Source organism: Sciurus vulgaris (assembly GCF_902686455.1).
Source record: "Sciurus vulgaris genome assembly, chromosome: 10".
NCBI lineage: Eukaryota > Metazoa > Chordata > Mammalia > Rodentia > Sciuridae > Sciurus > Sciurus vulgaris.
In genome coordinates this window covers 54,461,043-54,487,813 of record NC_136470.1, presented here as the reverse complement: position 1 = coordinate 54,487,813, position 26,771 = coordinate 54,461,043, and the positions used below count along the sequence as shown (strand labels likewise).

The 26,771-nt window shown below is 33.7% G+C and overlaps 1 protein-coding gene and 2 long non-coding RNA genes across 9 annotated transcripts in view; 2 read left to right on the top strand and 1 right to left on the bottom strand.

Moving 5' to 3' along the window:
• The window catches only part of CBLB (Cbl proto-oncogene B), a 207,877-nt gene that overhangs the window by 164,830 nt on the left and 16,276 nt on the right, over positions 1–26,771 (top strand). For 5 of the 7 annotated variants that reach the window (XM_079100816.1, XM_079100818.1, XM_079100817.1 and 2 more), the window contains 6 exons: positions 936–1,030; positions 9,741–9,887; positions 12,828–12,925; positions 13,042–13,173; positions 16,133–16,273; positions 23,596–23,715. In XM_079100816.1, the coding sequence (XP_078956942.1) occupies positions 936–1,030; positions 9,741–9,887; positions 12,828–12,925; positions 13,042–13,173; positions 16,133–16,273; positions 23,596–23,715 (733 nt within the window). The remainder of the gene's footprint in view (positions 1–935; positions 1,031–9,740; positions 9,888–12,827; positions 12,926–13,041; positions 13,174–16,132; positions 16,274–23,595; positions 23,716–26,771) is intronic. The other 2 variants (XM_079100820.1, XM_079100822.1) reach the window with 1 other exon arrangement.
• On the bottom strand, positions 3,227–6,327 carry LOC306637921. Its single transcript, XR_013757309.1, has 2 exons — positions 5,248–6,327; positions 3,227–5,217 (listed from the first exon to the last, which is right to left on the bottom strand). It is a non-coding gene; the product is annotated as an uncharacterized lncRNA (long non-coding RNA).
• On the top strand, positions 16,287–23,589 carry LOC306637923. Its single transcript, XR_013757311.1, has 3 exons — positions 16,287–17,246; positions 17,285–21,766; positions 21,875–23,589. It is a non-coding gene; the product is annotated as an uncharacterized lncRNA (long non-coding RNA).

Sequence of the window (26,771 nt, the reverse complement as noted above, 5' to 3'; positions counted from 1 at the left end):
AAGCTAGATCCTTGATTGAATTACCTTGGGCTCTTCAAGTTATATTACATTCTTTTTGCCCCACTGTTGGTCTGCCTTGTATATGTATGAACTAATAAGAGTTTACAAAGGAGATCTGTGATAAAAATCTGATTATTACTTACAAGTTTTATATGTTTAGTCTTTTCTCATGATAATGTCTTTGCAAAATTATTTTTCTCCTATAAAAGGCAACTCAAAGTTGCTGTAATCTCAAGTTGTTAGAGTAGCAAAGAGCAGTAGTTCTGACAATTTCTATAATATGTACCTGAGAAACCTGGAAATCAGAATTGCCTAATTGGAGTAATGATTTCCTAGCTCTCCTTGGTACCTATGAACAAGTTAACAGCTGTGGCTTGAGCCCACAGACTGAAAATTACCTTTAAATTTGCCTAGGCTTTGAATGCCAAAACAGATCTCTAGTTGTTATTACCTCTGTAGCCTTGACCTTGACCGAACAAAGGCATTTCTGATTATGCTCAGGGACCATTGTACCAGGAAGTTTGAGACTGTTTTGTTGATTAGACACATATCAATCAGAACACTTTATTTGGAAGAAAATGAAGTAAGAAGTGCACAAATGCTGCTTTTTTCTTCACCCAATCCCTGGCTCGTCAATAGAAGTTGATCATATTTGAGAAATTTTACTATTTACCTTTTTATTTGGCCATCTATATTTATGAATTACATACATTTATGATATTCCCCCTCAGTTATGCATAAGAATCATCTTTTTCTCTTTTTTAATTAATCTGCTACTACTTTGGGTAGTGGTCAATCATCACTGTGATGCTACTGATTACACTATTATATTTCATAAGTTTAAACAAATGGACATTATATAATCTTCCGAAGCTCTAAGATATACTCTAGTTTTAAGTTCTTCTAGTAGTTAAAACCATCTGATTTCTTTTCAGGTCTTTTCCAATGGTCACCTTGGAAGTGAAGAATATGATGTTCCACCTCGGCTTTCTCCTCCTCCTCCAGTTACTACCCTACTCCCCAGCATAAAGTGAGTTGTATTGAATTTGGAGATCATTTATCCATGCATATAAAGACAGGATAATTGTAGTTTTGAGGTTCTCAGTACAGAAACTACTTGACAAATAGGAATCAATAAGGGAAAAAAAGATCCAATTCCAGTTATAAACTCAAGTACCAGATATCAAGATCCTTCCCAGTTCTTTGCTGGCAGCTAAGTTTCATCTTCTGTAGGTTTATCTAATCTCTTGAGATTATGCATAGGGAAATGGGGCCAGAAAGCTACATACATCCTGCATCCAAGAAGAGAAACAGGGAGAGCAGTACAGGGAACCCGGTCTTTCAGTTTCTCTCCCTTCCTCTGAGGTGTCACATTTTGTCCGCACTATGTAGTTTGTCATCAGAAAGTCTCCATTTCCTCCAAGTTCCATGATTTCTCAGGTCAACTGTCCCTAAGTCCTGCTGAGTTTTCTTCTGGAGTTTTTCTGTATTCCGCTAATCTTCCCATTTCCTGCGTTTGCATGGCTGGAGCCTCCTATCTGATCATCACATATCATCTCAGAATTAGCATCAGTGGATTTAGAGCTAGAAAATGAGTTTACCTGGGTGTCTTATTTGAAAAAATGTGGACATAGAGGCACACTGAACACTAAAGTGATATGCCCCCAGGTTAAATCAGGTTAAAGCCAAGCACCTAGTTCTCTTTCTCCCGCTGTTCTGTTCACTGCAGCTGATGTCATTTTATTCTGCTTTCCTCAGATCTTTGTCCCACGTCAAAGCTACCACCACTTCTTCCTCTTTTCTCCCAAACTGTCTCTATATTCTTCTGCTATGTAAGATGCTACAGAATTTTATCCAACTAAAATGTTTTTCAGCAATTCCTAACATTTGCCTTATAATTATGTCTGTATAATTTTTTTCTGGCTTTGTGAGTTTTTTATTCTGTTACCTCCTGTGCTGTATCTTTCCAGAAACTTCATCCTACATGTCCTTGTCAGGCTCTATTTCTGTATGACAATTTCTGTGACTACTTCTGTTTAATGATTAAGACTGATTTGTACTCCTTTATTTACTTGTTATACATTCAATTACATATTACGCTATATTGTTTTCTAATTTTAAAAAGATTATAAAGTTTTGAAGTCAAAACTGTTGTCTACATTCTCTAATTCTTCCCTAAGAATTCTCAATTGCTCAATTGATTGATTTTAATTTTATCTGCTGAGGCCCTCATTTCTAATTGAAAATCTTAACTTCTTAACTCCTTTCCTCTGTAGGTCACTGAACACCCACTACATAGATGAAAAGAAGGATAAGCTAAATCTCAGCCCCCAAGATATTTGCGCTCTACTTTAGAAAATAAAATTAACATATATGTAATCGGCAGAAAACATTCTGCACTAAATGAAGTAATACTAACTTGTTAGTTTCATAGAGTTTGAAGGAGAGTCTGTTATAGGCTTTGTATGTCAAAGATGTATCCTAGAGGGTACAGTAATGTCCAGAGTCATGGGGAATGACACAGTTGGATAAGGTAGTGTGTGAAAGAAAGCATGAGTGTAAACTTGAGAGCATTCAGGGTACTCTGGGAAGCAACTTATTAGACCATTCTTCAATGGGAACTTTCCTTGGAACTGCCCCATATTTCTCAGACATGGGAGCATAAACAGTTACACATGTTCTGTGTAGGGGACTGAAAATCAATGAGTATACATGATGATATTCTAGCCCCCAATGAAATCTGCATATATGTTTATGTAGTAAAGCATCTATACTTAGTTATCTCTGTTAATTCAAACAACTCCAGAAAATGAAGGACATGAAATCTTCAAGTAAACTTTTACATTGCTTATTAAATTCATATTGCCAAGTGTAATGAGAAAGTAGAGGTTGCAGTTTGCTTCATTAGTATTTAATATTGTACCTGTTTCTCCTGTAAGTAAAGCAAAAACAGCAAAATCAGAGTACAGTATAATTTACTGGTATTTTTCTAATACTTCAGTTGATAAGATCAGTCATACCATTATGCTTTCTCCCTATTTATTCTTGATGTTTTCCTCAAAAACAGTTCAATTGTTTTAACTAGAGAAGTATTTTAACAATGTATATGTAATAGCACATTAGTGTTCTATTTTGCATGCTGCAAATTAGCCATAATTAGTAATAAATGTGTTAGATTTTAATGGCACACTTATTTTTCCCCTTTTTGTTTCTGACTCTATAGGTAGCAGTTGATCATTGCAGGAACTATGTAAATTATATAAAAGAAACAACACATATGCATATCATATATATCAATGTCCAAAGTTATCATTTTGACAGTTTTAAATTTAGATATTTTAGCACCATTTAGATAATATTGTAGAGATAATTTTATGCCCTCCTTTGTCACAAACATTAGTATAATTGTAAGCATTTTTTTAAATTGTTTATGCACTGTTTATTATGAAACCAGCATGGGATTCTGAAGTAAAGAGTAGAATAAAATCAGACTGTTTTCTGGACTTTGCTATAGTATAAAGTATTTGTCTTACTTTGAAGAAGTTCAAGTTCTCTGGACTTCACTTCTCTATCTGATTAATGAGAGGATCAGTTTAACTTAAATAATCTCTCAAACCCTTTTGAGAGGCCACTTCTTAGGTTTTACACAATATGCTTTTTAAGTTTTATTAATAGCACTAATTATGTAGAAATTTTGGAAGCATGAGTGTTCATTTATACTTGGGTGGTCATAACCTATTCTTGAAACCCTTATAAGTTGGATTAATGGCTACCAACAATATTATTATTAATGTTATTTTAACATTATTATAACATTGGGTGTCATCATCATCATCATCTGTCAGCTTTGGCTTCATTGGAGTGTACAACCAGAGTACAAATACATTCTTGGAGGACCATAGAACAAAAAGTCTTAGCAAAATATCACGTACTGAAATAGGGATGTTGGGTTGGACAATAAGGTACCCAATGCTGTGTTACTGTGTTTTTCAACATCAGACTGATGCAAAATCTTTTTCAGTTATCCCACATGGTGAAAATCTCAAGGTTAAATTCAGCAATATCAGAGCTAGCATTTAGCGTTTAATTTATACTACATTGATTAATATTTATTGAAGTGTATTTGTTAAATATTTGATACTGTTATTCTGATCTCCATTTACTTAATGGTAGAGGATAATTTGTGATAAGGTTTCCTTTCTGGCTAAACTTCATCTTTGTAATTATATGACTTGCTGAGGCAATTTATGTTGATACCTACAGTAATGTAGAATTTATTTCTAAAAAAAATTGTTGTAAAAGTGAACAGAAATTGTAATTGTTTTATAGATAGTCCTAATTTTCTGAAATAATGTTTTTTCTTAATGGTTTCTATTTAATAACATCATTGACACAGCTATAAATATGAAGTTTTAAGTAAATGCTTTAAACGTGTAATATTTAGTTTTTAGAGGAAGAATAAAAATCATGGATTATTTTTACTTTGTATTTCATATTATGTGTTTACTAATTTATATTTATGTTGAAATAATTGGATTTTTTAAATTAAACTAAATGAAACTAAAGAGTTCAATTTTTTCTTTAATTGGGCATTATAAACTGGCAGACTAACAGACATTATTAAAGTAATACTGAAGTAATTAGTTCTAGATAATGTTCTAGAGTACTGAGGAATATCATTTCTTTTTATGTGTTTTTTATTTGTTCTGATTTGTTGTACATGACAGTAGAATGCATTTATACATTTTGATAGATTATACATAAATGGAGTATTTATAAGAATATTTTTCTTGTGTCTTGTCATATAGAAGTAGACCTTTTGTACTTCTGGCATATTTATCATAAGTTTTCAAGTATCTATGAATCAGTATTATTTGGTTTGTATTTTTGTAAAAAATTTTTTTGTTATTAAAGATGGTATTATCGATTGTTGTTATGCTTTTTATAAACAGATAAGCTACTGATGTTTTAGGATCCATGAGCGCAGAATCCAAATTTTGTCTCGATATTCTGTTTTCATCTAGTTACTATACTGACTGGAGATTCACTAAGAACAAGATAAAATCCTCTTTGGAATTTATGGTCTCATTAAGAACAGAAAGTAAACAAATAAGTATATTGTATCTTGCCAGCTAGTGGTGAGTCCTGGGAGGACAAATAAGCAGAGGGAGGTTAATAAGAGAGTTTTTGCTTTCAATGAGGTCCTAAAGAAAGAACCTTCCGAAAGAGGAACATTTAAATAGAAACCCCCCAAAAGCAAGGGAACTGTTGCCAGGTATTCCAAATGTGTGAGATGTTGACATAGGACAGAACACAAGTGCAAAGCGACATCAGGTGTTTTTCTAGTTTCTAGTCAATGAAATTGCTTATAATTAAACCTTATCTTAAAACTTAATGGTAAGCCACACTGACTTTTCTCAATATAATGAAGAACCTTCAAAATTAGCATATATATTTAACTCACTCTAATATTTTGAGGCAATGATTTATATATATGGCAGTCATGCAGTAATCATTTCAGATATTGCTATATTTTGTTTTACCTCTTTTCTGGGTTATGATCTCTCTGAGTTAGGCATATTTCCTTGTTTGGATTGGAATAGTGTAGCACAAGAAATGTGGAATAATGTTTATGACAAGCTCTCAAGATCCTAATAAAAAATATTTTTATCACCTTACCTTCAGATATTATTGAGAAAAGAGATTCATATATTTAGAAAACAAGCCAAACAGTATCACAATTTCTGAACTAGAAATGACTGATCTTTTTTTGCCTATTGACTTGCTCATATTTATTTCTCTAATAGCCATTCATTATTTTTGTCTAAAAAGCTTGTAAGTCCTCAGGTACTTGCATACCATTAGAAAGTTTAGTGAACTCAAGGACCCTTAAACGTTTTGCAATTCAAAACAGAAGTAGAAGATTAACATAGTATAGTCTATAGAAAACACAACATCAATGAATGGACATATACTAAATACACATTATGGAAAGATTAATTGAGGTACAAAGAAATCATTTGAGTTTATACATCAGTGTAATAGGAGTTTCACATATGCATAATAAATGAATGTTTATGCTTATTTCTTCTTCTGGGAAAGTTGATGGAATAATTGAGGTGGCAGAATTTATACAATTTAGAAAAGAAAACCACTTGGAAATGATGATGTTCAAGATATAAATTACAAGGGTTCAAGCTGATAGGAGATTCAGAAGTTCACCCCTCATCAGATTATATGCCTCACCCCAGGCATATAAAGTACCTGGAGGAATTCATTTATGAGTGTTTAGTTTTTTTGTTTGTTTGTTGTTATTGTTGTTTTTGTTTGTTTCTTTGGGTTTTTTTTTTTTTTTTGCGGTGCTGGGGATTGAACCCAGGGCATTGTGCTTGCAAGGCAAACACTCTACCAACTGAGCTATCTTCTCAGCCCAAGTGTTTAGTTTTGAAATGTAAGTTTCTAATTAAGTACAGCATTATAAAACATTTCCCTGTGCTGCCCTGAAAATTCATGTTTCTTGGTGTACTTCCAGTGTACTCATGTAAACAATGAACATGTTGCATGGAAGGCTTCAATAACCAATGCACAGTGATGAATTCAACAAATGAGTATGTTGCAGGGAGGATGGTTTTGCATGTTTGAGAATGTGTGTTCCTATGCATTACCAGCCTCAGGAATGATAGCCACCGTAACAGAACACAGAAGGAATGTATGATGATGATATAAAACTAGTGAAGTAGTTTTATAAACTAGATGTAAATGGCAGCATGATTTACTTGGTCTCTTTAAGTTGGGCCCATCCAAATTTGATTTGTCCTTAAAATGTTCCATGAGTTAAATAAAAAACTGAAATTTTCCCATGTTCTATAAGTTAGAATTATTTTCTACTGCCAAAGAAATATATATATGAGGAAATACTGAATAATTATAAGTCTAATTGTTTTAGCACTTATTTATTTGCAAGTAAAATTGAGCCTACTTTTTTTAGTTATTGAAGGAGAAAAAAGTCCCACAGACAATTGCAATAGTAATACTGTAATTTTTTTTTACCTTTATTTCTTTTTTTATGTGGTGCTGAGGATTGAAGCCAGTGCCTCACATGTATTAAGCAAGCACTATACCAAGGAGCCACTACCCTAGCCTACCCTAGCACACAAATAGTGTGATTTTTTTACATGAACTTTGTGTTTAATATTTCACAGAAACTCCTTTATACTTTTTTACCTTTGTCTTCTGTTTCCATTTGTGGTAGAAACTGCGTTTAATTTCTCCTTTCGGATTATTCTTCATAAATATATAATGAAAAAATTTGCTGGATTGATAGTCTTATTAATTGACTTATTTTTAATCAAACAGAATATTATAATTAAAGAAGAATTTTATATTGAAAAACAAAATCTGAAACTTTAGAACTTTACTAAAATGGTGATAAATGGGAATATATTTTGTAATTATGCTATTTGTCATATTTATGTACAAATTCCACTTGACATGTTTTTTTTTCATTTCTAAATAGAATTCACCAAAATCCATTTAAGTTATCAATCCTTGACTAGTAAGTTTTAGTAGTTAGTCCTTATTATTCAATAAAATATTAGATGAGGCTTGCTTTTCATTCTTTTGAGGAATACTTAATCAGTTGATTTGCAGCACAGGGAAAGAGTAGAAGAAATTTACATACACAGAATTCTCTATCATTAAAGAAAATATAAAATTAGCTAAAACAGGTGTTATTTTAAAAATTGTTCACTGACTCATAATGAAATGTTCTTTGTAAGCTATTGAATCTTTGGAAGTAACCTACAGATATTAGAACATTACTGACATTGATGGGGTTGTTGAATAGTTGATCAAAATATTTCCTTTTCCTTTTGTGCAGTATATGCTTGAGTAGCATAGAAAAAATGGTGCATTATGAATGAAAGTATGTAAGGACATGGAAAATATTTACATGGCATTCATTTCATTTTGTAATAGAACCTATTCTGGTCCCTGAGACAGCTGAATCGATGTCTATGTGTACAAGTACTTGTGAAAAATTAATGTTTTAAAACCCTGCTCTAATGCCATTACTATTCTACAGCCCATGGACCTATCTGCCTCCATTTGGGAAGTAAATCTTCCAAGGTTAAACCATAGTTGGTGATTCTTGAGGTTCTTAGCTTGTGCTCTTGGCTGTGACAGTAGACCTTCGGACACTGCAACACTGTGCTTTCATCTCACCATTAACTGTCATTTAAATTTCAACCTAGCTCTAACAAATGAAAATGCAAAGATCAGTATTGAAAAATTCTTCAAAGGGTAAAAATAAACTTGAAAAATCTTAGGACAGATTTTTTTTTTCTTTGATCTCCGAACTTTCTAGAGACTTAAATATGTGGTTGAAACTTGAAACCCTTAGGGGTTTCAAAATATCTTCCTGTAATGAGCACAAAGAACCACCCCGCCTCCATTTTTTTTCCCCTGTTCTAACTACAGGTTGCACATCACTAATGTGAAAATCTGAAATGCTCCAAAATGCAAAACTTTTTGAGCATGATATTAAGAATGCTCAGCTGCAAAAGTCTTTGCAAATATTCAAAAAAAAAAAAAAAATCTCAGAACACTTCTGGTTCTGAGCATTTCAGGTAAGGGATAAGTAACCTGTGGTAAGAAGCAGTCAAATGAAAATTCATCCTAGGCTTCATAGTTTTGTGTACCAAAGGCCTCTTGCTCCCTCTACAGAAGGTGCTGCAAAATTGCGGTTCCTTGTTGGTTTGGGAGTTTTTTGGTTCATTCTTTCCATTTCTTTCTTCATTCCTCCCTCTCCTTTTCTTTTTTCTTTCTTGGTAGAGAGTTTATCATGCGGTCCATTATGATCAACAAAAAAGATATAGATCCATATGTATTACCATTGTCTTATGCTTGGCAAGATTGGGTTTGTGCTTTTCTCCTTAAATATTTTTCTGTGGCACCAAAAAAGGTTAGATTAAATTTCATTAGCAACAGTTATGGAAAATAATACTTTTTGTTTGTTTGTTTGTTTTACGTATCCAAAAGGATAAGTAAAATGCTTGCAATTTTCTTTTGGTATTAGATACTTAATCATTTTAGTTCTCTTTTATTTAACCAGGGAAATCAAGTTAGTAATGTGTTCCAAAGCCTTAACAAGTTCTCTTATTATCTGGTCTAATTATTCCATTCATTTTTAGTTCTTAGTTGTTGGTAGTAGTTAAAAAAAAAAACCCTGTAGCTTGAATTATTTCACAGGGGAGTTTAGTTTCATTGAATTAACTGGATTTTCTTCAACTACAGATAATATTCACAAGAGACAAAGTTTGACTCTTCAAAGGAGACTTCAGTAACATAAAACTATGATACATATATTCTTGTCATCTTACCCATTTTAGTTAAAATGGGACAAAATGTTAATATTTAATAGCTTTGGTTTGAATATTTTGTGTATTTTCTCTTATAACGCCAAGATCTTCTCCCTTATTTGACAGATTACTGTTTTTTGCTTATTGTGTCATTTAAAATTATCAAGTCTGAGAATTCTATAATCCTGGCAAGAAAGTCTTAACCAAACATTAAAAGTCCTTTGCATTTCTATTTAGTATATGAACAACTCCCCTGATGTTACTCTGTAATTGAAAAATGAATGTAAGTGACTTTGTAGCTTCTTTGATTTTATCATATCAGAGTTTATGTTTCAAATATGTATCATGCTTAAATTAGGTTCGATTTTTTTCCCTTGGTAGGTGTATTGGTCCGTTAGCAAATTCTCTTACAGAGAAAACAAGAGAACTAGGAGAGGAAGATGATGATGAATACAAGATTCCTTCATCCCATCCTGTTCCCCCGAATGCACAACCATCTCATTGTCATAATGTAAAAACTTCCATTAGGTAAGCAAATGGGAAGCTTTGTACCATCTTACATCTGCATAAGCATTATCATTTGTGGGGTTCATTTTTATATAGTTGAATCACATGTTTTGAGTTAAAATTACTGATTTCCTGCTCAAAGCCTCCTTTTCCTGTACAGTATTTTTTGTATGGCTTTTAAGGAGAAAACTAACATAATGGAACATTTCATTGCCCTCTTCCAAAAAAAAAAAAAACTACTGTAATGTGGTTATATATTTTATATAATTATGATTAATTCATGCATTTTCAATAAACTGTTTTAATGTATTTTATCAGTTCCAAGCACATATAAAGAAAAAATTAGTGCTTAGAAACTAATACTAAGTATTATACCAACCTTCCTTAGAATTTTTCTTCATGATGTGAAGGTCAATATAATTCATATTTATTTCCCTTCTCAATATGCTACAACTTCTATTAACATCGTGTAGAAATGGAAAAAAAACCTAAAATTGTTTTCCTTAACTGTTTTTATTTTTTTTATCAAGTTCTATTTTACCTTTCCTTTGATTAGATAAGACTATAAAGAAGGTTTTGTTGTTCCTTCTGTTGTTCATTTTTCTCTCTATACTGGGAATATTCTAGATCATTGAAGTAGCAGCCACTTTGAGGTATATAAGAATTACTAGTAATGGGCGCTGTGTATAGAAATATTATTTGTCTGTATACATGATTTCACATGTATATAACTGAATCATTAATCTATGGTCTAGTAATATTTCTGTACTTTATATCTGGCACATAAAAGGTATTCAGTAATCCAATCTCATCTTTAAGACAAACTCTCTAGCTCCAGTTTCCCTTTTGTATCATTTCTGGAACTGTGCTGGACACACACAATAGGGCTCAGATGCTGCTGGGGTCTCCTGCCTGACAGGGTGGGAGAGCAGTTGAACACTAGCCCTCTGAGCCATCTTCATTTAGTGTGTCATTTCCTTTTGAGGTCAAGCCAGTCGTCCGAAAGCATGTATGAGTGGAGTGTTCCCTTCTTTTCAGATGAAAATACTTAACAGTGTTTAATGCTTTTCTTCAAGTATTTCACTGAGGTAGAAAATGAAATAAAAGGGTAAGAGAAGCGAATCTTCATTTTAACCTTAGGTTTGTCTTAATAAGTGATGCTGGTTAGAATTATCAGCACTCTGCAGAATTATTAACCTGGCTTAGTAACACTCTGCATTCCAGGGCTTCGTTTTTCAAAGCAAGAATCAGTGTACTTCTTGCTAATTGCTGGTGTTTAAGACAGTTGTTGATAAAATAATATCATTGAGAAGACAAAGAAATAACTAGGAGGCAATTTGTTATATCAGAAGGACCGAATGTCTACTGATCTATTAGAGAAAAAAGTTATTCCTTCTCATCGCATATGAATTGTTATAATTTTCAGTTCCTTTTGCTCTTACAAACGTGTAGTAATTTTTAAAAACTTAAATTGGATAAGCTTTTTTGGTCTTCTTGGGAGTCTTATTTTTTTCATTTTTGGAGTAGTGAGGAGTGTAATTTTAAGACATTAAATTTTAATTGTCACATCATAGTGGATGAGATTTTGGTGGCAGGCCTCCCAAATCCTGAAAATAAATTTGAATTATAACCATCATTACCATCTTTCTACCATTATAGAGAAGTAATAAATGTTGATAATTCCTAAACTTAATTGGAGTGGATTCTTTATCTAATTTCTTCTTGAAAGCTGATGGATGAAGTATCTTCTTATGTCCTCTCCAAAGTGCTCTTTAAGCTTAACACTTCCTTTCCCTGTGTGTTTTCCCTCTTTGGAACATCAGGAGAAGAAAATTGTCAATATGTGGAAAAAGTGAAACAGTAAATGAATAATTCAGTTCAGTTTCAGTAAAAATCCATCATTATTATGAAGATTCAATACATGATAACTATTTTTAAATGAACCATATCTGGCTCCTTAAAGAGAAGTGGCCACCGGAGAGAATAGAAATGAATTTCAGATGAAGCACTCTTGCAATATCTATTCAAATACCCACTATATCTCCTCCATTATGTATGTACTTTTACTTTGCTCTAAGAATTCAGAATAATTCAGTGGAAAGTAAAATGTAAACTTTGCTTTCTATAGCTCTTTGTTGGAAGGTTGTTACACAGCTAGATGCTGAAGGCAAAAAGCACTCCTCTTTTCACTGCTATCTTCCATGACCCAGTTTTATCCACTGTGGTCATAGTCTTGATTCCAAAAGTATGAATGCCAACCACAAACTCTTGTAGTGATTATTAACTTTTATGTACAGTCAGATTAAAATACTTGCTGTATACCCAACACTCAGGTTGTTATTTTCCCACAGGGTCAGAGAGCCAGAGTTTTGTTCACAGCACTAGTGAAGTAGTATTACAGGCTCTAGGTCTTTGAATATACTGTTGGAATTTTAGTGGAATTATGGAAACTTTAATAATTTTCCTTCTTTTTATGGGCTCTAGTTTATTTCTGTTTGAAGGAAAACTCAAGATAGCAACAGAAATATATATTAAATACCATGAACAAAAAACAAAGTCAATGGAACTGATATGGATTTTTTCTTTTTTCTTTTTTTTTTTTTTTTTTTTGGCCTTTGCACATGCTTCTGTTTTACAAATACCTGACCAGGTGTTGCTGAACTCTTCCAAAAAACATGTTAATTTCACAGATGCATTTAGGGTATTGACAATTTTTGTAGCCCTTGTATTTCTTGGTTTCAGTTTAAGAAAGATGAATTGTCTTCCACAAGACATTTACTTCTGATTTTTAAAATAAAGGTATCTAGATACCAACACTGATGCTTTTTCCAGAAAAGACAGTATATTTAGTTTCAGACTTTTATATGACCAGGAATACTAGTTCCCTGTGCCTGACCCCAGTGATTTTTAAAGGGTCTTTGAAATCCTTATATGATTTTCGCCCTCCTATCTCTACTTTAGGTCTTGTGATAATGGCCATTGTATCCTGAATGGAACACATGGTACATCTTCAGAGGTGAAGAAATCAAATGTCCCTGACTTAGGCATATATGTAAAGGGTACGTATGGCATATGTTCGACATTGCAATCTATATCTTAATGGTCAGAATTTAAAGGCAAAATTCCAAGCCCTTACTATACTGAAAATACATTAAGGTTTTGTGTTATCCTCTAGGAGATGTTTTTGATTCAGCCTCTGATCCAGTGCCATTACCACCTGCCAGGCCTCCAACTCGGGACAATCCAAAGCATGGTTCTTCACTCAACAGGACGCCCTCTGATTATGATCTTCTCATCCCTCCATTAGGTTGAAACTTTAAAAAAATTTTAAATAACCCCCTCTCACCTCTTCTCCCCCTATCTGCATCATCAGAATTTAGAGTTCGACATAATGCAGACTCATTGGGTTGTGAACTAGCCTGAAAATAGAATGGATTCTCTAGGTGATGGTGGCTGCCAAGTTTACGTGACCATTACTGCATTCAGATGAGTAAAGTAGTGGTATAGAAAATGGTTTTAAGTTGTGAAATTGCAGGTGATTTTTGTGGCATTTAAATTTTTCTGTATCTGAACATTCTATGATGCATCACTTTTATAATCAGAGCAAGACAGTAAGCCTAGATTATTTCAGAACTACATTCTACTATGTACTTTTTTTAAAAAACTTTAAAAAAAAGGAAAAGTTATGATAAAAGAGCTGGCCATCAGCAGTGTTTTATCAAGTTGTCTTTCCCCTAAAAACACCAGAGCCTTGTTCACCCCCATGCCCTTGTGTTCTAGAACTTTGAGGTGATGATTTGAAGTTTCGATATTTTCTGGAAGTGTATAATTATTAATAAATGTGAACTTATCTGTATTTTAGCATGAAATGACCCAGTCCCACTTACACTAATAAAATTATGTATTTGTTTATAGAAAACCAAGAGTAATCTGTTACAAGTATAACACAGAGAATTTCAATTTCTTTGTGTCAAATTATAAGAATTACATATTAGAGTGTATCTGTGTGAATACAGGTGGAGGTGAATCTAGGTGTGTATTTATGTGGAAATTGGCAGTCCCAGTGTCACTGTTAATTTAATTAATAAAGGGAGAAAGCGTTCATAATTTTAGAGGATGACATATGGCTTCAAAAAATTAACAGAATGAATCAAACAACATTACTCTATGTAAATTTATGATTACACAAATGGTATGCCTTTGCGCCATGTACAGAGAAACAACATGTATCCCATTTGTTTACAATAAAAAAAATAAAATAAAATAACAGTTTCACCATAATGTAAAAAATAATGGTAAGTTTCTCTGAAATGACGATTAGGCCACAAGAAATATGAAAGGAACCTTCTCTTTTCTCAGGAACATCATTAAACAGTGTTTTGAATTGCACAATTGCAATGTCTTTTACTTCCGTGCCCTTTGTAGTTTGGGTCTTCATTCTCACCCACAGTGATTACAGATTAGTGACCCATATTGTTTTTCTTCTTCCGATTCTTCCTATACACTGTTTTTGACCTTTTACCCCAGTCTTCATGACCTAGATCAGCACTGTCCAGTAGAACTTTCTGTGGGGATGTAAAGGGTCTATATATGAATATGTTTGGGATTGTAAAACTGAATTTTATTCTTTTAAAATTAAATAGCCATATAAGGACAATGACTGCCTAATTGGAGAATGCTGGTGTTGCAACACATCTTTTGACCTAAGCCTCCCTCTGGCTTTGCTTGTGCTTCTCATTCTTTGTTCCTACTATTCACTGTGCTTAGAAGACCCCATCCTTGCATTTCCTGAATAAATGTTTTTGAACCCTCTGATATTCCAGGATTCCCGTTCTTTAGCACTTCACTATGTGCCACTTGTCTACATTTTCCTCTCCTTTCTTCCAATGCATGCATCTCTCTTATGGGACAAACCATTTTTACATGTGAATCATACCATTTTGAACACTTTTCCCCTCCTTTCATGGTATGTAAACTCCTTGAGACAAGAGACACAATTTTAATCTTCACATCACTCACTTGCATAGTATGGTGTGTGATATTTAGTAGTTAAAAAAAGATTTGAATATGACAGTGTCACCACAAAAGATTATAATAACAAAGCTTTCTCTCCCATGTCTTTAAATTTATGTATTTATTTATTTATTTATTTATTTTGATATTAGGGATTGAACCTGGGGCACTTACCCACTAAGCCAGCCTTTTTTATTTCTTATTTTGCTTAAGGCCGCCCTAAGTTGCTGAGGCTGGTTTTGAACTTGTGATTCTCTTGACTCAGCCTTTGAAGTTGCTGGCATGTGCCACTGTGCCCATTTTAAATATTTTTAATTAAAAAAATATTTATGATAATCTAAGAAAGTATTCTGAATAATTTTTCAAGATAGACTCAGTGAATGGAAAAATTCTTTTTTCAGTATGCCTTTATGTTTAAATACCTATGGATTTTATCATTGGAACCTGTAGGTGATTACACCCTGTCTTATTCTCAGAGTATTTGAGGTAGCTTTAGAAATGCCATACAGTGCACTTCCATTTTCTTGAAGAATCAATATGAGGGAAAATATAAGTAAAGTAGTAAGGCATGGCAGGGAAAAGTAAGTAGAAATAAAACCATATTATAATATTTTATACTTCTTAAAACTGAAAAATGAAAAGATGTAATCTTTCAGACCACAAAAGGGAAATTCATATTGAACTGTTCTTTAGAGATAGCAATTAGATTAAAAATATTTTAATCTTCTGCTCTAAGTGTATTTTCTATATTATGACAGTTAATCAAATATTTGGAACATTACTTGAAATGAATTAAAATCCAGCGAAACAAACTTTATGGAATAATCCAATCTGTGGCATTAAATTATATGTGCATGGGAAGATTTTCTAATTAGAAGTTATGAACTGTTTTTGTTGCAAAGAATTGTTTTGTGGTGTGATGATAATAATTTTTAGTTCCAAGTTCTACTTTCCTAATACTATAAAACTTCCAAAGGAACCATGAGCTATTTTATAACCTACAGTATTGCTTTTTATAGAAAGACCTGGGAGGTTTGAAAAGTTTGCATGGGCGTATTTGAATGTGTGTATGTGTTTCCAAACACTCCCACAAAATAATTAGATCCCATTATCAAAGTCAGTGAACTTCTGGATAAACCTTGCAAGTGAAGTTCTTTATAAGCAGCAAGAGAAAAATCAATCATTGCTTTTGCTTGACATTGTGTTTTGATTAATGAAGTTCTGCTGTTGATATTGACCTTTCTTAAATGCAGGTGAAGATGCTTTTGATGCCCTCCCCCCATCCCTCCCACCTCCTCCACCTCCTGCGAGGCATAGTCTCATAGAGCATTCAAAACCTTCTGGCTCCAGTAGCCGGCCATCCTCAGGACAGGACCTTTTCCTTCTTCCTTCAGGTAAGAGGGAAAAAAGCCAAAGAAAACTTTTCACTTAAAGCAAAAGTATTTCTAAGATCATACTATAAAATTTATGTTATTGATTCCGAAGCCTCTACCACCCACGTAGAAAAGCTTCTTAGTGGCGAGAGTAGCAACTGAACAGTTTTGTCAGTTGATTCAATGCCAAAAATGTACAAAGACGGCAAGAACAATAAGGTGTCATAGGATTTACAAATAGTGCTATAGAGTTCATCCAATATAAATAACACTTCTATTTATTTGGGTTGCAAAAGACACCTTTAGCCAGGCATGGTGGCTGTATTTCTAGCAACTTGGAATGCTGAGGCAGGAGCATTGCAAGTTTGACACCAACCTCAGCAACTTACTGAGACCCTGTCTCAAAATAAAAAATGAAAAGAGCTGGGGGAGGTAGCTCAGTGTTAAAGCACCCTTGGGTTCAATCCCTATTCCAAAAAAATGAAAAAAAGGCATCCCTAAAAATTAGAATGACTTAGTGGTTCAGCTAATCGAGGACTGAAAATTTAAGCTCCCTCCTCCCTATTTCCAACATAATGCTTTTTTTTTCCCTAAAAGTCTTAAAATTTTACAAGATATTCTTAATGTGACAATTTTATTCGAAACATAAGATTTTGGTTTATTACAGTGTTATCACATGAATCAGTAAGTTTTTTCGAATATCTGCATTTTATTTTGTTGATATTTTTAATGTTTCAGTGTATCTGCTCAAATTATTGGTCTTTGAGAAAACTAATACATTTTTATCTATATATTTAAATTTCTGAAGTTAATAGGAGGAATAAAAATGAAGAGATTTAATAAACTATCTGCTTGCATTAATCAGAATTATTGGGAAAAAGAAAATAATATGCATACATTCACTTATGTTGGATCTGCTGGTATTACCTATTAGTAATTCTGTGATCTGTGCTCTGAAATGTTTGCCTCCTGGATTGGTTTGGTAAAATGTAGGGTGAAGATTTTAACAATCACCTTACATTTCCATATTAGATAAATCTTGAAAGCTTTTTTTAAAGTTCTCAGTTTATTCTTCAGTTACTACCTGTACACCTCAATGAGAAAAGTGGTTTCGTTTTTCATTAGTAAATATTTAGTCATCCACTGTTTCATCCCTGTATCAGATGTCTCCCGCCTTCAGGTAGCCTACAGATTCAGTGGATGCTCCCGAAGAGCAAGTGAGCTAAGCCTTCTGTGCCAGGCAGAAAATATGGTCAAATGCTTAGTCTTTTACTCATGATCTATGTAAACACACTGATACATTTTGCTACTTTTTTTCACTTAATCAAATCTTTTTTCTAATACACGGACTTTAACTAACATGATATTGTCATTCTAAATCTTAGTTAAGCATTTATGAAACTTAAGTTAGTTCTGCATAGTCTAGTTGGGTTCCTACAACACATCAATCACCTTTCCTAGATGTGACTTAAGCCCCAGTAGATGAAGTTCAATGTTGTTTCTTTTAAAGTAAAGCTTTGCAGAAACTAAAACATTTTACATAGATAAGCACTTTGACCTGTATCAGAAGAATTAATTATAAAATATTTTACCTCTTTGTCTTAATTACAGTGTTCATTGTCTTTTTATATAAAATCTTCATAAACCACATCTCAAGATTAATCACTAAAATAAATTAGTACATCAACCAGGCATGGTGGTACACACCTGTAATCCTAGCAGCTCAGGAGGCTAAGGGAGGATGATTACAAGCTGAAAGCTAGCTTCGGCAACTTAGTGCAGCCCTAAGCAACTTAGTGAGACCCTGCCTCAAAATAAAAAATAAAAAGGACTGGAGGTGTCACTCAGTGGGTAAGTGTCCTTGGGTTCAATCCCTGGTACCAAAATGTTATTTTAAAATAAATAAATACATAAATATGTAAAATACTTCAAATTGAAAATGCCCCCTGTATTTAATAAAATGAGGGTTATATAAATCATTTTATTTGTAGATTTGCCTGTTTTGCTTTTGCTTGACTGCCTGGGAGCTCATCAGCAGTCATGCCCAACCTAGAGCATGAGACTCACGTGGGAACACAGTGGTGGTATCACTTGGAATGTTTTGATTCTTTTGTCCCCATCTTATGGAAGTATATTGATTATATTTCCAAGAATGATAACATCTCCTGATATTCATACTTCTCAGAAAAATACTGAAACTTTTTTCCCTTTTTCAATCTTTTATATCATTAACATGACAATTTTTAGTCTATACCAGATCCTTCATGACCTCCATTGTGACAAGATTTTATTCAGTTTAAAGCCACATGTATCAATTTCTCCTCTTTTTCAGAGAAGATTATTTTTTTGTTATTTTACACAGTGTCACAGGAAATAAAGGTTTCTTTTGGCAATGAATATCATTTTGCAAAGTATATAAGAAATAGTACTAACTAAAGAAAGTGGAAGAGTCTTGGCAGCAGTTTTTCACCTAAGAATTGAGTGTACTGAAATAATTCTCTGTGGTTGCTGAAGCTCAAGTCTGTAGTTTCAGAATCATAAGAGGTCAACAAAGATTATTGCCAATCTTAAACCTAGGTAAATTTTACTCCTGTGGTTTTCACTGCTCAGTCTGTGCAGTCATGGTTCAGTATAATGATAAATGTTTTCTAAGAATTATTAAGATTTGATTTGCTTGAGAAAACAGTTTTCCCTAATTAAAGGCACAGGATAGTTCCCTTACAAACAGAGGTTGGGTTTTCTTAATGATACATTAATCTCCTAATCAAGCCCACTTCCTTGTCCAGCATTCAGTTTCCTGCACAATAGAGTTGAGTCCAGCTTTCCAGCCTTTTCTAGAGTTTGCAGTTCTCCGATTCCAGTTGTTTCTCTATTGGCGCCCATGACTCCCTCAGGATCAAAGAGGGGAAGTCAAGTGGGGGAATGACTCTGGTTCTTCTTTTATCTGTTTTCTATTTTAGACATTATAAGATTTCTTTTGGCAAAGTAGTAGTGCCCCCTGCTCTACGTGAACCATCTATTCTGGACAGGCCAGTCATACCTTAACAAAGCCTAGAGTCCTCTACAAACACCTCATAATGTTCTAGATCCAAACCTAAGACTCCTACTAGGAAGGATGTGTGTACTTTCTTCTGTATGATTGAAAACATTCCTTTGTGCTGGTAGGTTGGAATAGGTGCCCTTCCTGCTACTTTATGCGAGAGCCCTGTGCTCGAGGAGTAAAGCAAGGCCAGTTGTTAAGTCTTGCTCACACCCTTTACCCAGTGTCTGGGCTGTGTGCAGGTATGCAATATATTCAGAAGCCCTTATACCCCTCTTTTTCACTTTCTCCTCTGGAATCTCTTTGAAAGTTCTTATTCAGTCTTTAAGTGACAATTCAACTCTAAAAGCTAGTAAACTTGATTTTATTGAAGGTAAATTTGTTTTTCCACTTGGACCCAAATACAGTTACATAGGTAAAATACAAAGAATAACTGGATCTTTAGCAATAGTTACTGAAAGGATCGGAGGGTATTGTTAACTACAGCCTTTACAAAACACTATTGCGATGTTGCTGCCCAGGGAGTTCATGGCATTTGGGGGTTGTACTGATAAGAGTTCAACTCAGAGAAGCAAAGTCTTCTACATTGTTCAGCCTATGTGGAGACCACTGCATTCAGATGTTGATGGATTAAAGGGCTAGAACGGCAAATCTCAGACCATGGTTTCCAGAAGAGCAGCATCTGCATCTCCTAGGAAATTGCTTTAAAATGAAAATTTAGAACTTTTAGTAAATCAGAAACTCTGGGAGTAATACCCAGCAATAAGTGTTTTCACAAGCCCTCTGGCATATTCTGATGCATGCTCATGTTTTAGAAACACTGGGCTAGGGAATTTCCAGAGAACTGCAACCAGGACCATAAAGGAAATTCATACCACCCCAGGAAACTACAGTGCCTTAAAGGAACTCAGTCCATTTATCCCAGAGAAGACAAGACCTTGGGTATATATTAGAATTATCTTCAGTTACAGTATATGTGAAAGAAGGATCATATTTCTTTCATGTCACCTCACCAGTAAGAAGTGTTGACAATGAAAATTCACTCATCATTTAAAGATAGTTCCTAAATTATTAAGAATTGTTACAGCTCAGGGGCTGTGATTTCTCTAACAGTGGAGGATTTCAATCAAAGGCCAGATCACTGCATGTTGGAGGTTTTATGAACATGAGATGAAGAGCCAGGGCAGCAAGAGGAAGAACTGTGTGTCACCTAAATGGTTCTTCAGGTCCCTCCCAGTAATTAGATTCTACATTGATATATTCTTTCAAAATTTGAGAGTTAATTGATAAATCTTCCAGATTATGGACAGCCACAGAAAGAATGTGCTGTTGTTTTGTTTTTGGTTTTTTTTTTTTTTTTGGTGCTGGGAATTGAACTCAGGGCCTTGTGCTTGCAAGGCAAGCACTCTACCAACTGAGCTATGTCCCCAGCCCTGTGCTGTTGTTTTAACTGTTCAGTTTTATTGGTTCTTTTTCTACTCTTGAGTAAATATTTGGAAATGTTTCAGAAAAAAATTAAAAGTTTCATACTATATTCTCTCAAAGATGATCATTGATAGGAAGGAACCTATGCATGTGTAAGTTCATATTTATATCAAATTTATTTCACAGTGTATTCTGTTTATAAACTTTTCCATTTAATGTTATGAGCATCATTAATGTTAAATATTCTTGCATAGCATAATTTAGATTAATTCGTATTTTCTCGTCTTTTTTGTTTAGCAAACCCATTCTCTCATTTTTTTCTTTAGTTTTTTATAAACCTCTAAAATAAATATTAAATTTTCCATTTTGTATTACCATGCTATAAAATCACAGGCAGCAAAACTTTACTTTTTATAACAGATTGATCCCCATTGTCTGTATTCATTTCTCAAAAACTTATTACCATATAAACAATACATTGACTCTAGTACTTTTAATTTGCATGTTTTAATCCTAAATTTGAATGTTAAACATGACTTTAGTTACTTTTTGAAGAATTTATTTTGGAAAAGCATTATTGCCTTTCACAATTTCCTTATCAGAGCACAGCTGGTAGCTGTTAGACTATGTAGTAATTGTGGAATATTCAATGTCCTTCCCTTTGAAACCCAAATGCTTCCAGCTTTGTAACCTCCCACAGGAGCCCTGTTTACCCTGTACCTAACCAGGAGCAAGCTTGGTATAGAACAAGATACAACACGGTAGTGCTTCAGTACTGAATCATAAATATTTTTACTATTTATGGTAACTTACTTTTGTATCTAATTCCTTCTTAAGTAATAGAGCAGTGGGTATAGCTGTGTTTTAATCATCTATTTGTGGTGCTGAAATGTACTCAGATTTTACTTTCTAGGCTTAGATGAACTAGAAATAAGTACATCATATGTAACATAAAATTGTATTACACAAAATTTTAAATTATCCCCAAGGAAATAAGCTGTTGTATATATTGTAAAATATGATCTTTCCTCTGACTTACTTTTTTTGTTGTTGTTGTTTTTTGCGGTACTGGGGATTGAACTCAGGGCCTTGCACTTGCGAGGCAAGCATTCTACCAGCTGAGCGATCTCCCTAGCCCCTGACTTACGTTTTATTAGCAGCATTCAGAGTGCAAAAGAACCTAAAGTACATTTTATTGACTATTGAAATCTAAATATTTGGGATATTTCCAAATTTATGCATAAACCCCATGTTTGGGTATCTCTCACAACCAAGAGATCAATTGAAAGATAAGCATTTGTCACAGATTTTGATTCATCTTCTCATTCCTTCCTAAAATGTTTGAGCAGAATTAATGAGGCTGGAGCATTCACTCAATAGTGAAAACTCAAAATCTGGGTATTATTTTAATCTTGAAATCAATGAAAGCAAGCAAAGTAACCTTGCCTAAGTCAAAAAGGTCCCAGCAAAGCTGGTGATAATTATTTTATTCCAAAAAGGGTTTAAAAAAATCCTGACTTTGAATCCTGCCTTATATTATCTAGTCACAACTCACTGTAAAGATAGCTGATTTTAAACATGTATTTTTCTTTAATAGTTATATTTTTATATATTACTAATGTCAAACTCAGATGAAAATCAATGAAATAAAATTAACTCTTTTTAATATTTACAATTTTTGTTATATGTTAGCAATTCAAGTTTCACTGACTTTGATTTATGAAAAATCCAAATCTGTGTGGGTTTACTTTTAGTAGTTTAAAGAAAATATTAAGTACAAAGTATTTGCCAAGCAGGTGCTCTCCCTGAGTTAGGAGATATGATTTAAACAGCATGAGTAAGACAGATCCCTGCCCTCAGGAACTTGTGGTCCCTTTGGAGATACTGCCAACTGAAAAAGGTAATGTGAGAGAAGAAGCTGAGTTGGAAGTGATAGCCAACTAAATTACAAGTGAACCAAAGATTGCAGAGATAATGTTCATCTACTGGAAAAAGGATTCAGTTCTAAGGATCAAAGTCCATCAACTCCTAATTTCAAACCAACTAAGTTTACCATCTTAATGATTTAATATAGCGATACTGGAAAAAAAAAATCTCTCTCTCTTTGTAGTTCCAGCTAGTAAATGTAGACAGAGGAGTAAAATATTCTTTACATTATCTACAATTTATAGCTTTCACAACTTAGATGCCCCATCTCTAATTGCCAATGTGGTATTAAAAAAAAAAAGTAAATTTTAATGTATATTCAAACCTTAGTGTTAGCAATGGCATATTGTTTTTTCACAATTGAACTTACTATTCAGTGAATCAACTAACAATACTGATTTTTAGCAATGGATGTCCAATATAGTGTTGTTAATAAAAGCACCTGTGATGTGTACAGAACAATTACATACATGAATTTATTTAATCCCCGCAGATCCCAAATTTCAGGTCTGTTTTACAGATTTTGTCTACCTAATGCTTAGAGAGATTAAGTGATTTGATGATATTGTTAAAGGCAATATTCAAGCCTGATTTTCTTCCTTTTTTTCTTTTGAACAACTTCCATTCTTTGAAAGAACAGATTGGGACAGAAATTAAAAGTTAGAATTTGCATCTTCAATAATTTTACAATTAATAAGAGATCTACAAAGTATAAATAAAAAAAATTGTAGCCTTTATTATCCAGAAATAAATGGGGCAGCTCATTTGAGCAAGTGATGTTTAAATTAGAAAATATGCAGGCAAAGTAGAAGATGGTTACTATCAATTATGGTATTAGTTTTCTGATTTATTTTTATAAGCTGTAGTCTTTATAGACAATTTCTATATATTTTTTCTCCAGCCAATTGATAGAGATCATTCTTCTAATTTCAAAATTATCTTTACTTCTAAGATCCCTTTTTGGATCCAGCAAGTGGCCAAGTTCCTTTGCCTCCCGCAAGGAGATTACCAGGAGAAACTGTCAAATCCAACAGAACATCACAGGACTATGATCAGCTTCCTTCATCTACAGGTGAGTTGGCTAGTAACAGTGATAATAATACCTTGAGTTTATATGGTGCTTTTGCTTTTCTTTTCTTTATATAATTTAATGAGCACTGCCCGTCTAAGAAAGTATTTGATTCTTATCACCTTTGCATTTTGCTTATAAAGCTTGCCTTATGAAATGAACGCTCACAAAACTGCCGCAGGGAAGAGAGAAAATCAGACTTAATATTGTCTTTGATCACTCAGTAAAGCCAGTTTCTTAAATTCAAGATTTATTCATTCTCTAACTTTTGTTTTGCCTTATCAGATCAGGGAAGTGGGGAAAATCTCTTTGTACATTGAAATGCCATGTTCTCACATTTCTCCATTAAGGCAGAATTCTCTTTAGAATTAATACTAGCACCAAACCAGTATTATTAAATAAACTGTTAGTTCTCATAGTTTGTAGCTACTGTGCAGTGTTCGACTGCTCACCACCAAGTCCAAGGATATTCCGTTTTGGTGAATATAGGTCATACTCACACCATCAGTAGCAAAACCCTGCTGCTTTGCCTCCTAGGAGGCCTTCCCTGCCTGCCACATCTCAGTAGCACCCCATATTCTGTAGTCACTCTACATCCCCCTTTTGCTTCATAGTACCTGTCACTACCTAAAGTTGCATTATTCCTTCTTTGCTTGCCTATTGTTAGTGTCCTCTGCTAGAGTACTAACACTTCGAAGATAGGCATGTTCTTTGGTTCATTGCTTGTCTTAGCTGGAGCTGCTGAATACCATAGATGAAGGTAGCTTTAAAAATATTTTAAAAAATATTTCTCACATTTCTGGAGACTGGGAAGTTCAAAATCAAGGTACTCATGTTTGGTTTCTGGAAAGGGCCCTCTTCCTCATTCATTTGTGACCATCTCCCTGTGTCCTGGCAACAGCAAAGAAATGTGCTGGGGTCTCTTTTGGGGACATTAATCCCTTTCAGGAGGGCTCCACCCTTATAACCTAATCACCTCACAAAGGCTTCACTTCCAAATGCCATCACACTGGGGATTAGGCTTCTACCAAAGAACTTGGGGAGGATGTGAACATTCAGTCCTTAAGCACTTCTGTAGCCCCGGGTGTCCAGAAGCATTTCTCAGTGCATGTTTCTTGGGTGGATAGATAGGCGATGGGTAGATAGTGGAAGGATGGATGGATGGATGGATGGATAGACAGATGGATGAGTATATGAGTGGATAGATGATCATACATATGATAGGCAGAATTCCCTTTATAGTTTTCCAAGTTTTCACTTTTGTATATGATTTGGGACAGCATAGAAAATCTTAACTAACCTTTCATATTTTTTTATCAGTTTACCTCTAGTTACTCAGGTTTCAGGTATATCCATAGGAGGCCTATAGTTCTATTCAGAATGATAGATATAATAATAAGGAGAGACAATCTCATATAAAAAAGCAAATCCTTTAAGGAAATAATATTAAAATACATCTTTGAAAAAAATACCATGACTGATTTAAAATGACATATTCAACACCACCAACTCTGGATTGAAAGAAACATACTCAAGTCATGGGAAGAGTTTGGCCATAGTGCACTAATTTCAGTTTCTTGACTGTTTTCTTTATAATATATGGGTGTTGTGGAGCCCATAAAAACAGCACTCACATGTATCATTTCCAGGGATACAAAATCCAATTAGCATTACACTAAGAATTTCAGGAAGAACTTTGAGTAACAAACCTTGCTGAAAATATCCCCACATAGCCATTTAGCAGAAGCCTGATCTAGTTTTTGCCTAAGCAATAAAAATAGTAGTGATGATTACTCTGAGGATCTCATCTAGCTGTGAAAGTAACTATTTCAACTTACTCTCTAAACTGCCTTTACAAACACAAACCACAGAAAAAAAACATTTGATTTCCAACTTATTTTTGTGCACATGCAGCTCACTGGGCTATCTGGCTGTCCGCCGATATATTTCATGCTCTCTGGATTAGGTCTTTCCATTCAAAACCTGAGATTGCATGTGAGGATGTCATGTGTTTTCAGGATTCCAATTGCCTTATTTTGTAGTAACCAATCTGTTTTTGCCAAAGTCTCTTTAAAATGACATAAGGATTGTGGTATGATTATTGTACTTAATAAATTCAATTTCTATTATATTATTGATAGCTAAATAATTCATAGTAACGTACTTATGGATATGCTGTAAAGAGTATTTCTAAAGAATTCTAAACTGTAGTTTCATTGATATCAAAATATCTTTGTCTTATCTAAAATTAATGTGAGCACGAACATGCATGTCTACATATACAAAGAGACTTCCAAATGTTTTAGTCCTCCCAGAAAAAATATTTTATAATATTCTTTAAGATTTTTAAACTTAACTTTTGATGTTTAATCACATAAATACATCATAAACATAATCAGTATAAGATTTGACTAACCTGTGTTAAATTCACACATAGTACGTGTGGGGCAAAACTTTTGCTAATTATCGCCTTACTTTTTTTACATGGGCATATTATTCACATGTAGCCCATGTGTATAATAGCTCTGTTTAAATATTTACAAAATGTTTAGTTTGCCTTTTTCTTGTTGTAATTATATTTTGCTAGAGTTTGAATTCTTTAAAAAAAAAATCTGTAGTTTTTGTGCTGAGATGCAAAGTTAACCTTGAAGATTTTTCATAGTATTAGTATTTACAAGGAAGTTCAAGGTTGCAGTTGAAAATGATGCTATAATTTTGTGCAGCTTGATTAATTGTGTTTGTAACCAGTGAAATATCTCATTGTCAAATATATCTCATGGAGATCTCATTTATAAAAGGAATTAGTTTCCATACAATATTTCCTTTATTAGCTTAAAAGAAAACTGAGGGATGTGAAATAAATTTTATATTACCACAATATTTTGTGGTTATCTTTGCAAAAATCTCAACTGGAAGTCATGACTTCACTTCACACAGTGGATAAAACTGTACAGCGATTTCAAAACCTGGATTCTGGTCATTTTCACATGACCTTAGAAAAACCTTTAAGTACTTCCAGTACTTTCAACATTAGCAAAATCTGTCGCTGAGCATCTCAG